The sequence below is a fragment of the Coptis chinensis genome, chromosome 4 (assembly GCF_015680905.1).
Source record: "Coptis chinensis isolate HL-2020 chromosome 4, ASM1568090v1, whole genome shotgun sequence".
Taxonomy (NCBI): domain Eukaryota; kingdom Viridiplantae; phylum Streptophyta; class Magnoliopsida; order Ranunculales; family Ranunculaceae; genus Coptis; species Coptis chinensis.
Genome location: NC_141459.1, coordinates 6,895,367 through 6,907,807, shown reverse-complemented (window position 1 = coordinate 6,907,807; position 12,441 = coordinate 6,895,367). Strand labels below are relative to the sequence as shown.

General features: G+C 36.6%; 1 protein-coding gene across 5 annotated transcripts; it reads left to right on the top strand.

Moving 5' to 3' along the window:
- The first annotated feature begins 1,643 nt into the window (after positions 1-1,643).
- LOC147501547 (uncharacterized) lies at positions 1,644-7,664 on the top strand. 5 transcript variants are annotated; one of them, XM_086606601.1, is made up of 3 exons: positions 1,644-1,662; positions 4,926-5,275; positions 6,842-7,664. In XM_086606601.1, the coding sequence occupies exons 1-3, from the start codon at positions 1,659-1,661 to the stop codon at positions 6,920-6,922; spliced, it is 435 nt and encodes a 144-aa protein (XP_086462727.1). In that variant the 5' UTR covers positions 1,644-1,658; the 3' UTR covers positions 6,923-7,664. The 5 variants fall into 5 exon arrangements, 2 of the variants coding, with proteins under 2 accessions (XP_086462727.1, XP_086462728.1); XM_086606602.1 differs by lacking the exon at positions 1,644-1,662 and adding an exon at positions 2,565-2,663; XR_015221409.1 differs by lacking the exons at positions 1,644-1,662; positions 4,926-5,275 and adding an exon at positions 5,938-6,377.
- Positions 7,665-12,441: the final 4,777 nt, after the last annotated feature.

Sequence of the window (12,441 nt, the reverse complement as noted above, 5' to 3'; positions counted from 1 at the left end):
GAATTCGGATTTAGTTGGGTTCACACGTTTGATTATGCACAGAAATTCCTTTCAATGTAGTCGAATGCTCGGTATCGAAAAAGTGTTATATATATTGGTTTAGAGTATTATGGTTGCATGGTTCGTATTAAGATCCTTCTTGTTGGTATATGGGTCTACTTCAGTCTGTTTTAAGCCTCTGTCTATTGGGGAGTTAATGAACCGGGACAAAAAGAAGGAAACTAAAACACCAATTTCTCAACCTGGCGGTATGCTTAGAACAAAAGGCGGCAAAGAGTTTTGTGTATGCGGGTTGTGTTTTCTTTCCTAATTTGTGGCAATTTTTCTGATTTTTTTTTTATCTTAACCGTTACCTACATTAATTTTGGGGGTTAAATGATGGGACACGTGTAAAACAAATCTTGTAAGGTGTAAAACTTGATCTTTTCCACCGGTGGGAAGATCCGGACTTTTTTTTTTTGACTGTTTGATATGGAATTAAATTCTGAAATTTAAAGACCAAGTCAGGTAGTTAGCACACCTCTTTATTTCAATTCTCAGAGTTGAGAAAATATTATTGACCGCCCAATCAGGGCTTTCATACTTAATTATATAGAGTATACTCAGACTCCATTAAAATCCTATTTTCTCTTTTCAAAATTCAAAAAACAAATATAGAAACAAATTAATAACAAATAACTTAGTTAATTAAATAACTCAAACAAATAAATAGTAACAAAAAAAAAAAAAAAAACTTACTTATATTTCCACAAACAAATAAAGAAAGAATAAACCTCAATGCCAAAAAAAAAGTTGAATTGGTGTGAAACAAATTATCCTATTTTTTTATATTTATATACACCATATATATGAACCATTTGTTCAGGTCAATAGATAAAGAACCACATAATTTTTTTTTTCTCCATTCCAAATAGTTATAAACTCTAATACACAGGACGCATGTCTTAAAGAGTGTGAGCTGTGTCCGCGTTGGACGCGGACGCGATCAACACAGTCAAGATGCAGTCGATCACATTGGACGCAAGTCAGGATGCATTTGGGACGCGGTCAAACCAAGTCAAGACGCAAGTCAAAAAAAAAAGACAGAGTAAGAAAAAAAAAACCCCCCACGACCTAGCTTCTCAATCTCCTGATCGCTTCTCATTCTCACCTTGCTTTCTGGCAATCCTGATCTCCTCTCTTGCTCTCCAACCCTTTCAGCATTATAACCATTACTTGAGTGGGGAACCTTTTGGAAATTAGTTTCTACGTCACTATCATCTTGAGTATCAATTCTAATAATCTCACACATATGATCAATCAACCTTAACTCTCAAGTATTCTTCTGATTAATCTTATTCTCACTGGCTAATTTAATACAGTTTGTGAAAAGTTTAGTAATTTGCTCTTTACTGAAACATAAAGGATCGGATTGAGATTGAAGTGGAGGAGAGGAGGAGAAACGACAAAAATAGATATTCAAGGTATGGACGAAATCATTTGTTGTGTTACCAACACTCCAAATTTTTATCATAAAGTACATTCATGTTTAGTATGCTCGATCTGACCTAGTTAACTCAATTGGTTCTCTGCTCAAAGTTAATTTTGAATTTATTTAACTTGTAGGCACTTTTAGCGCGACGACTTCTACTAAGAGCAGTTGTTTCCATTCCACTGAAATGAGTACACAAGAAAAACCTCCTCTTTGGAAATATGTTATTTTGTAGATGTTTATTTTGAGTAATCATGAATTTTATGATACATATGAATTAGTTTATAAATTATAATGTTCAATTATTAAAATAAAATAAATATATTATTTAATTCCCGCGTCCAATTTGCGTCCGCGTCCTATTTTTTTGAGTTACAGCTGAGTTGTCGTGTTTGCGACCGCGTCCGCGTCTGCATCAGTGTCCGCATCCGTGCAACATTGGTTATAAACTAAAGTTATTAAAAGTGGAATTTTGTGATAAGAAATAGAGGGGGAATTGAGAATGAGGAAGGTGAATTTTTTGAGTGCCCAACTTATTTTGTTGATTTTTTTTTCCTTTAATTTTTTGTTTGATTTGTTTGTGGAAATATAGGCAAGTTTATTATTATTATTATTTGTTACTTTTGGGGTTTAGTTATTTAATTGGGTAAGTTATTAGTTATTTATTTGTTTCTATTTTTGTTTTTTAATTTTTGGAAAGACAAATATAATTTGGATGCCACATAAGATATGGCGTCCCTATGGAGTTATTAAAGGAGTCTAGATAGTTTTTTTTTTTTTAATTATATAAGCTAAACATCAACGTCTAAGTTCTAACTAATCCCATTTGATTGTGCTATGAATTACCACATTTTGTGATTCTGTAAAGATGACCGGCTTTGCATGGTTATTTTAAATGAACATAGACACAAAAATAAGTAAGAGCGATTTGTGATTTATGTATGAATTTTTCTTAGGGTTTGTCTGGTTCACGAAAAAGGGTAGAAAATAAAACGTTTTCTAGGAATTTGAAATGCGTCGCGTGTTTGGTAACATGTGGAAAACCAAAAAAACAGAAAATGGTTTCTCTAAAACATAAAAGGAAAGAAAACAACTAACTTAAAATAAAAAAGGAAGTCGTTTTCTATTTTCCATCCCGACAACAACTCACGGCTAGTGAACTGGAAAAAAAAAATTGATCAAGCTCGAGAAGGTAAGTGTCCCCCTCTCTTCTCTCTTCTCTCTTCTCTCATAAATAGATTGTTTTCTCTACAGTGTTTAATCATTTTGTTTGTCGAAATCTCATTACCACGACCCCGTTGTTGAGTTGTTATTATTTGCTTCTTCCAAACCCAGCACCCACTAGATTTATCTCTAGTCTCAGTCTAACTAACTTAAAATAAAAAAAATTGTTTCTATTTATGATTTTTATGTTTTGTTGTTTATGTGGTTTGGATGTTGTAGATCTGGTGTTTCGAGATTGTTGATGGTAGTTAATTTGTGTTTATTGATGTTTATATAGTGACGAGTTGTTCATTTTGTAAAACTTTGTTACTGTTTCATATTGGTTTTGAGTTTTGCGTGTGTTTTTGGTCTTCTTCTTCGGTTTGCAAGACCAGAAAACTAGTATGCAAACTTCCTTTTTTACTGTGAAATTGAAAGTTTATGTTGAAGCTTCTTCTTCTATAGTTCGATCTAGCCTTGTGTTTTTGAATATCCTTTGTACTTTGTTTGTATTATTAACATTGGCTATGATCTTTCCTTTTACTTAGATGAGTAGTGACAACGATTTTGAAAGGACGCGTAAGGTAGCTGCCGTCGTTGGAGCTATGGCAGTGGTTACAAGTGCAGTAACTACCGTTTTCGCACTAGCAGATAGCATACCAAGGAAGCCATATGTGAATCGTGACATCGACAGAAAATTGTACTTGGATGGTATAATCAATGATGATAGTGAGTGTTACGATCTTTTGAGAATGAGTAAAGAGTCGTTCCGAAAGTTGGTTGTTTTATTTAGAGAAAAGAATTTGTTAAGAGATTCAAGGAATACGAAAGTTGAAGAGCAAGTTGCTGAGTTCCTTCATACTATAGGGCATAACGTTAAAACCCGAGTCATCAAACATAATTTTTTACGTTCGGGGGAAACAACTAATCGGTATTTTCATATTATTCTAAAGGCGGTTCTTAGTCTTTACAAGGATCTAGTGGTGGAACCAACCACTGATATGGAAACACCTCCAATTATATGATGTAATGAAGTGAGATTCTGGCCTTGGTTTAAGGTAAAATAAAGTATATTCTTTAGTTAAAATTATTAAAAGTTTTCTTATATTTTAAGTAATTAGTTTTTTATTGATTGTAAATAAGGATTGCATTGGAGCAATAGATGGGACTCATATTCGTGTGAAGGTACCTGAAGGTATACGCAATAGATTTCGTGGGAGGAAAGAAAAACCTACGCAAAATGTCTTGGTTGCCGTTTCCTTTGATCTTAGGTTTACTTATGTGTTAGTTGGTTGGGAAGGGTCACTCATGGCCTCGGTACTTGAAGATGCTTTAACAAGACCTAATGGACTTAAAGTCCCCCGAAGGTATATATATAAATGTATATATGAACGTATTATTTACTTATGTAATATGGTAGATAATGATCCCTATAAATAATGTTATTTCCCTTGTAGGAAAATATTACTTGGTAGATGCTGGTTATCCTAATCACATGGGATTCCTTGCTCCATTTCGCGGTGTTAGATACCACTTGAAAGAATGGAGTGAGCATGAACCAGAAAATGAGAAGGAGTTATTTAATGTTTGTCATTCATCATTAAGGAACTCCGTTGAACGAGCTTTTGGAATCCTAAAGAAACGCTGGAAGATATTAGATGATTCCGAGTCTTTTTTCTCTTTTGATACACAAGTAGATGTGGTCCTGGCTTGTTGTATCCTACACAACTATATCATCGGTGTCGCTCCTAATGATTTGTTCCTTTCATAGCCAGATCCTGAACCTGAGAGTGGAGAGCCTCCAAAGAAAAAAACAAAACTTACTCAGAAGGAGCAACGTGAGCAAAAGAAAGAGTGGGCTGCATTTAGGCTGAATATGGCACAGGTTATGTGGGATAACAACTTAGTAAGAAAAAAAAAGCAAAGGTGACACAGAAAGAGCAACTTTAGAAAAATTAGGAGTGGGATAACAAGTGGTGTTTGTACTGTAGAAGAATTTGTGTTGCAAGCTTTGTGTTGCAAGCTTTGTACATAGACTATTATGGTTTTTGTTTTCCTAGTTCTATGCTTGTATAAGACTTCAATGGTGATTAATATGATACTATGTTTTGATTGTATAACGTTTGATGTAATTTTTGTTATGCTTAAGGTAGTTTAGATATGTGCGATGGTTACTTGCACATGCTTGTCCCATACACGGGATAACTATATTGATTTGTTAATTGTGTCATGTGACTAACATAATATTCAGGAATGGAAGAAACTCAACAATCTGTGAAAGAAAAGTCCAAGCAAGAGAAAAAGAATTATAGGTGGACTGATAAAAAAGAGAATTTTTTTATCTCATTTTTAGCAGAGTGTGCGAGAAAAGGAGAAAAGAAGGGAAAACCATTCAGCAAGTCTACTTTTACACAGGCGGCTAAAGCTGTTTCCGATGCCTTTAACGACACTTGCACTGCGGAAAATGTTGTTGGTCGTATGAAAACTACTAAGGCAAAATATGCGATGATTAAGAGCCTTAAGGAAAGGAGCGGTTGGGCGTGGGATGATGAGCTTAAGATGATCAAAGTTGACAAAGAAGATGTTGAAGATTTTATTGAGGTATTTGTTTTTTTTTTCAAACTCAACAGTTGAATCTTTTACTGCCATGTCTTTTGGTTCTTGAAGTTGTTTGTTTGAGGTATATGTTTATATGATGATTAGGCTTGTTGTTTGAACTAAGTTTAGTGTTCTTTTATACCCAAGGTTGGCTGTGTCATGGAGTGTAACTAAACAATTAAGTAAAGATGAAAATTGCCCCAAGGTTGGCTGTGTCATGGAGTGTAACTAAACAATTAAGTAAAGATGAAAATTGCCGATTGCCCTAAAAGCTCGAATTTGTAGAAAGGGCAGATTGAGGAGGTCCGAGACAGAACATATATAGGCGTGAAACGCCTAGAAACGAGATGGTACATATGTAATCTCAACATGGTTATGAAGTGTAAACAACAAATCCATTGATTTTTCAAGTCAGTGTTAGTATGCTGGTGATTAGTTGATTTAGTTCTCGTGGTATATTTTGAGTTTTGACACTGCACAAGGTATGGTGGTTTGACCCACTACACCGTGTCCTGCATTTAAATGCCTCATATCCATTCAGGTACTGAAGATTTACTTGCAATGCATGTACAAGAGAGTACCGCATTATATTCTTGCATTAACATCACCATGTGGATCTTTACAGTAGTATCTTAAGTCTATTGAAATAATACTTTCCTAGGTTGACTTAGTCAATTCTGTTATCAATTATCACATTGTTCAAGATTTCCAAGATTTGATTTGATTCACTTAGCTACAGTGTACAACTTCACATTTTCATGCCACTTCCAAAACACTAGTGATTGAAAAGAGTAAAAACTGCTGAAATAACATCAGGTGTCAATGGATAATCCAGTCTGAAATAACACTGCTCATAAGTAGTGTTCATTACTTGTTTCTTCATTACTATTGTTGCTTTACTTTCACCATTTAAATCTGAGCAACCTGATTCCTAGTTTGGATGATGGGTAAATCCTTGTATGTATATCCCTTTATTTCTTGTTCGTTTTTTAATTTCTAATCTTATACCAGTCTTTAGGGTGTTGACTGAGCAGCAAGCTTCTATAGAAAGTCTGCCATCAACCCCTTCTTTGTATGTTGGACTCTGAGCTTCTTCATTACAGAGGTCCAGATCTAACTGAACTGATTTAATGAAAAGTGGGGGAAAGGAAGAATTTTTTAATAATTCTCCTGATAACTTAATCCTGGTGTATGAATACATTAATTGGGTATCACCTGATTTAAGGTTGATCAACAACCTGAGGGGGGGGGGGGAAGAGAAAGAAAATCTGTGTAGAAGAAATAAAGTAACTACTACTATCAACTATGTTTGTTGTGTTGATCTCAAAATCTGAATTGTCACCGTAGGACAAGGTATATCTTGTGATAAATATTGGGAGTGTTATTGTATTCAATACGAGTCGAGCCTGCGTAGCTTGGTTTATTTACCATTGTAGGATGGTATTCAAGTTGACTTTCTATATGTTCATGCTCGACTCATTTTGCTTGGTATTATATATAGTTTGGTTGGTAGTCTTTGTCGGATCGGTCTCATATGGTATTAATAAAGATGATATTGAATTTATGTAGGATAATCCATATGCAAAAGGCTTGTTGAATGTCCCAATAGAGCAATATGATGAGTTGTCTCTTGCTTGTGGGGATGACTAAGCTACAGGGAGTTCTGGAAAGGCAATTGCAGATATACAATCTGAAACTGTTGATATTGAAGATGTAAGCGAGACTCGAGGGGCACCACAAAAGGCAAAGAGGAGTAGACAGTGGGAGGAAGCATTTTCGAAGCTTGACGGGTTGTCGCAGCAAGTTTCCCGCCTAGCAAATGCAGTGAGTAACGTCGATCAAAGCTTTTGTGACTGAGTCTTCTATGAAGTGATGAACATGGAAGGGTTTGATACTCTAATGTTAAACTCAGCTTTTGAGTATCTAACTGAAAACCCTCTTGCCGGGAAGCAGTTTATTTCAAAGACTCATGAACTTCGTATGAATTGGTTGACGAGTTTTGCGGCAAAAGAGTGATGTGTGCTTTAAGGAAATAGGAATGGATGGTTTAAGAGGAGGGGTGAACCTGTTGGTTTTTTACTCTTTTGTAGCTTATTTGGTATTCAATCGTATAACAATGATAGTGCTATGGACTGTGTTAAGGTTTAGTCTGTAGGGATGTTTAGTTTGTAGGGATATTTTGAATCAGGCATGTTTAGTCTGTAGGGATGTTTTGAATCAGGCGTGTTTAGTCTGTAGGCATGTTTTGAAATGTATTCTATGTTGTGCACTGAGATGGTTTGAAATGTATTCTATGCTGAACTTATTACATCATTTGGTTACTGAACAGATAACTCACAAGTCAATTTAGTTCAATGAGAATGCAAGATACATATATGGAGAAATTCAACAAGGTTCTGTTGTTCAAAACACTATCATGTTTGGTGTATTCTTGGTACCTATATATAGGAAAAAGCTTCTAAACTTGAAATTAAGTTTTCACCCACTAGCCTTGAAAGTGACCTGCAAGTCAGCAACCTGATTTTGAGTAGAGGCCAAATGAAACAGTAACTCCTGGAAGCTATAGTCCAGTTCTTTGTAGGACACACACACACACGTACAATCCAATGTTGAGAGTGTCGAGTTGATATCAGTAACAAGGTGATCGATATTCAGCTGCTGATCTTGCAAGCAATCAAACCAGACCATAACAGGTATAAGACACTCTCTTAGTGGCTACAGCTAGCCACCCTATATACTGCAGAAAGTACCAGCAGTCAGCAACTGAGACTACAATCTGAAATGAGAAAGCCACAGAGTTGCTTTGATGTCAGCTGCAGACTTTTGAAGGTCTTGTTGTTGCGTGCTAGCCATATAAGTTAAGGGTTATGCAAAATCTCTAATGGAAGAACAGAATGAACATTGTGCTATGACGTTGCATAAAATTGTCACCAGCAAGACTCCAAGCTTTATATCACGCCATACCAGACAATCCCGTTTTGATGCGGGAAGCATATGTATCAAGATTTCAACTCCAACGTAGAACCTGTTTTTTTCTTCTTACAATTTAGCAAGACTTCAGTCTGGACTAGATTACTAGACGACTTGTGTATCCAATTCGTGTAAGGTACCAATTGAAACCTATATATAGTTCACATATACCAAACAGGTGGAAAATAAATTTCTGGAAAACATTTTTTTTTTTCAGTTGAACCAAACACAAAAAAAAAAGATTTTATGGAATTTGAAATCAAGGAAAAGAATTTCTTAGAGAAACAACTTTACAGGAATTTTAAATTCCTTGAACCAAACATAGCCTTAGTGTCTAGTATTATCGAACACAAAAGCGTCCAACCATTATACTGGACAAACATGCAGGTCATAGATAGAGATCATCACTGCCAAGGGGGTGCAAGGGTCCTCAGCTGCACGTACACCCATATTGATTCTCCCATCAAATGTTGTTCTTCTGTTTTGGCGGAGCAAACTTTGTTATGAATTAACTTATATAATTAATATCACCAAAAATAACACCTATTTAGTCGTATTTTGCTCTCAATTTTGGCATAAAAAATAGTGTCACCTACTCCTTTGTATCTTATGTAAAACTGTCCATTACAAGTAATACATGTTTTATTTAATGGATGCTAGGTTGCATACTCGCATGGATCATACCCTTTGAATATATAACTATTAAAAGTTGTTCTGCATGTTAGAGTGCAGAGCGCACACGCGCTCTATTCAAGTACAATTAGAGTGCGCCCGCGCCTCGCATCCTGTTTAGAAATCCACCATTTGTGTTTGTACAGACTCGCACCGTTTGTGTTTGTTCCTATTTTAGGAACTTGTAATCTCTATATAAACCATTGTAATCTCATTAAAAATTAATCAAGTAAATATTCTCAAATCTCTCTCTCTAATTTATCATTGTATCAGCCTAATTTCGATCCAAACCCTAACCCTAACCACTCTAAGCTTCCGCCTCCTCTCAATTCTCAATAGCCGACGCCTCAAACACCAATAATGACTCTCCTCCAGGTTCCGATGATTCTTTTTTTGTACACCACTCAGATAGTCCCACGGCTATTCTTGTCTTTTCTCTGTTATTCGGTGACAATTATCCGATTTGGTTACGATCTATCTCTAGAGCCCTTCGAGCAAAGAATAAGTTTGGTTTTGTCGATGGCTCTGTCACCCCTCCCACTAGTCCCAAAGGAAAATCCAAGTGGTCGCGATGTGATGACCTCTTTGCTTCATGGATTCTCAATTCTGTTACTCTAGATATTCGTGGAAGCATCCTCTATGCCGACTCTGCATTCGAAATCTGGAAAGATCTAGGTGACCGCTTTTCACAAGCTAATGCATCCAAGGTCATTCAACTGAAGGATTCCGTCACTCTTCTCAAACAAGACAATCGTCCGGTATTTGTTTACTTCACTTTGCTTAAATCTTTATGGGATGAATTAAGTTCTTTGTCTACTATGCCTGCTTGTACTTGTGGTCATGCATCTATTTTTGCCAACGAGATTGAAGATGGTCGTTCTATGAAATTCATGCAAGGCCTAGATGCTCGTTTTCAATCCATTCGCAGTCAAATTCTCTTAATGGATCTTTTTCCTCGTATGTCCAAGATTTATTCTTTAATCAGACAGGAAGAGAAGCAACTAACAAGAGATTCATGCACTCTCTCTTCCTTATGCTCCAGACGTTGCTACCCTGAGTACCCACTTTCAAAAGACCAACTGGGCTTCTTGTTCGAAATCAGGCCCGTCTAAACCTCCATGAACACAACACCGGTTCGGTAGCGATGACCCTCGGCGCGCTTCGGATATAGGGCAACCAAAGCGTGCATGCGCTCGTCCATTCTGCAATCACTATAACCGCGTTGGACATCATATTGGTACATGTTACAAACTTCACGGTTATCCCCCCCAAGCCTGCTTAAGCCAATTTGGTTGCTACGAACTCCAATTCTCCTATTTTCTCCATAGATCAATACAACCAATTTCTCAGTTTGCTTGATTCAGGTAGTACCACTTCACAATCAAATCTGACAGGTATATCTCTCTCGTGGTTTTCTAAATCCATATGGATCATTGAATCTGGTGCTACCAATCATGTCTGTTCATCATTACATCTGTTTTCTCATTATCATACTTGTTTAACACATTATACTCTTAAACTTCCGGATGGAACAGACCATTTAATTACTCATGTTGGTAGTGTTATTCTCTCTCTTCTATTGCGTCTTGACAACGTTCTGTTTGTTCCCACTTTTCATTTTAACTTGCTTTCCATTAATGTACTAGTCAAATCTCACCCTATCTCTGTCACGTTCACTAATGATTCTTGCCTTTTTCAGGACCAGTTATCGAAGAAGAAGATTGGATTGGGACGGCTTAATGGGGGACTCTACCATCTCTAACTAGCTTCCGTTTTCTCATCCCACAACTCCACCACCAATAATTTATGACATTATTTCTTAGGACATCTCTCTTCCACGCCTTTGCATATTTTAGCTAAGCATTTTCCTTTCATTTCTAGTTCCAATAATGCTACTTGCAATGTATAGTATGTCCGCAAGCTAAGCAAACACGTTTATCTTTTTCTCATAGTTCAATAAAAACTATTAGACCTTTCCAAATGATTCATTGTGACATTTGGGGTCCTTTTCATTTACCATCCTATTCCAATGCTCATTTTTTCTTAACTATTGTCGATGATTTTAGTCGTGCTACATGGATTTATCTTATGACTGTCAAATCTGAAACTGCCATGCATTTACAATCCTTTTTTGTCATGGTTCATACTCAATTTCATTCTACAATACATTCGCCCATATCTGGTCACAGCAACATTGATGACCATTTTCATGAAATCCAAGTCCTTCGATCCGACAATGGATCCGAATTTATATCCCATAACATGCAACAATTTTTTTTCCAAACATGGGGTTATCCACCAACGTAGTTGCGTTGCTACCACCCAACAAAATGTTGTTGAAAGAAAATATCATCACTTACTCAACGTTGTACGAGCATTATATTTTCAAGCTCATCTCCCATTATCCTTCTGGGGTGAATGCATTCTCACCGCATGCTATCTCATTATTAAAATTCCTAGCACCTTGTTAAATGGCAAATCACCTCATGAGCTTTTGTTTACAACACCTCCCACTCTTGCCCATCTTCATATTTTTAATTGTTTATGTTTTACTCACAACACTTCCATTAAAAATAAGTTTGATCACTGTGGGAAACCTAACATCTTCATTGGTTATCCTTATGCTCAAAAAGGCTATCGCATTTATGATTTATCTTCCAAGAAAATTTATACTTCCCGTGACGTGATTTTCCATGAGAATGTATTCCCCTATCAATATTTCTCTTCCCCACCATCACATCTGCTAGTTTATCCCTTACCCATCCCAGACAATGAAACTTTCGACATTCAATTCTCTCCGTAATTCGGTGAGAGGCTGGCGCGTATCTGATCAAAAAACAAATCGCGCACCCTCCCTCTTGTAACTCCAGTAGATAGAGCACGCACGCCCTCTGCTCCAGTACAGACAAAGCGCGAACGCGCCCTCCCTCCTGATAATCTTCTAACTCCGAAAGCTCCGTCACCCGCAATTTTGGAACTCCCTCAGCCACCACACCCCAACCCTCCTACCTCACCTCGATCTACTAGAGTGCGAAACCCCCCACCACTTCTCATCAAAGATTATCACTGTCCTACTCTCACCAAGGTACCTACAGTCCCTCGTTCGGCCAACTTCATCCAATCGGACTCTAAGATAACAAGGTCTTCCACTCCATATCCTATGATTTTTTATTTTTCTGACACTAATTTTTCTACTTGTCATAAAGTTTTTTTGTCTAAAGTGTCTTCTTCAGTTGTTCCTACATCTTTTCTCAATTTGTCAAAATTCCATAATGGAGAGCTGCTATGGTTGCTGAAATTACAGCTTTGGAACAGAATAATACATGGACTCTTGTTCCGTTATCTTCTCATCATAAGCCTATTGGTTGTAAATGAGTTTTCAAGATTAAATATCATTCAGATGGTTCTATTGAACGTTATAAAGCTCGTCTTATTGCCAAGGATTACAATCAGATTGAAGGCCAAGACTATCATGACACTTTTGCACCCGTTGCTAAATTAGTCATTGTTTGATTACTTCTCTCCAT

What these genes read in the sequence shown, in the direction of transcription:
- LOC147501547 (XM_086606601.1), top strand. An exon ending in ATGTTGAAGATTTTATTGAG is followed by an intron (nt 5,276 to 6,841) that starts GTATTTGTTTTT and finishes GAATTTATGTAG; the next exon opens with GATAATCCATATGCAAAAGG.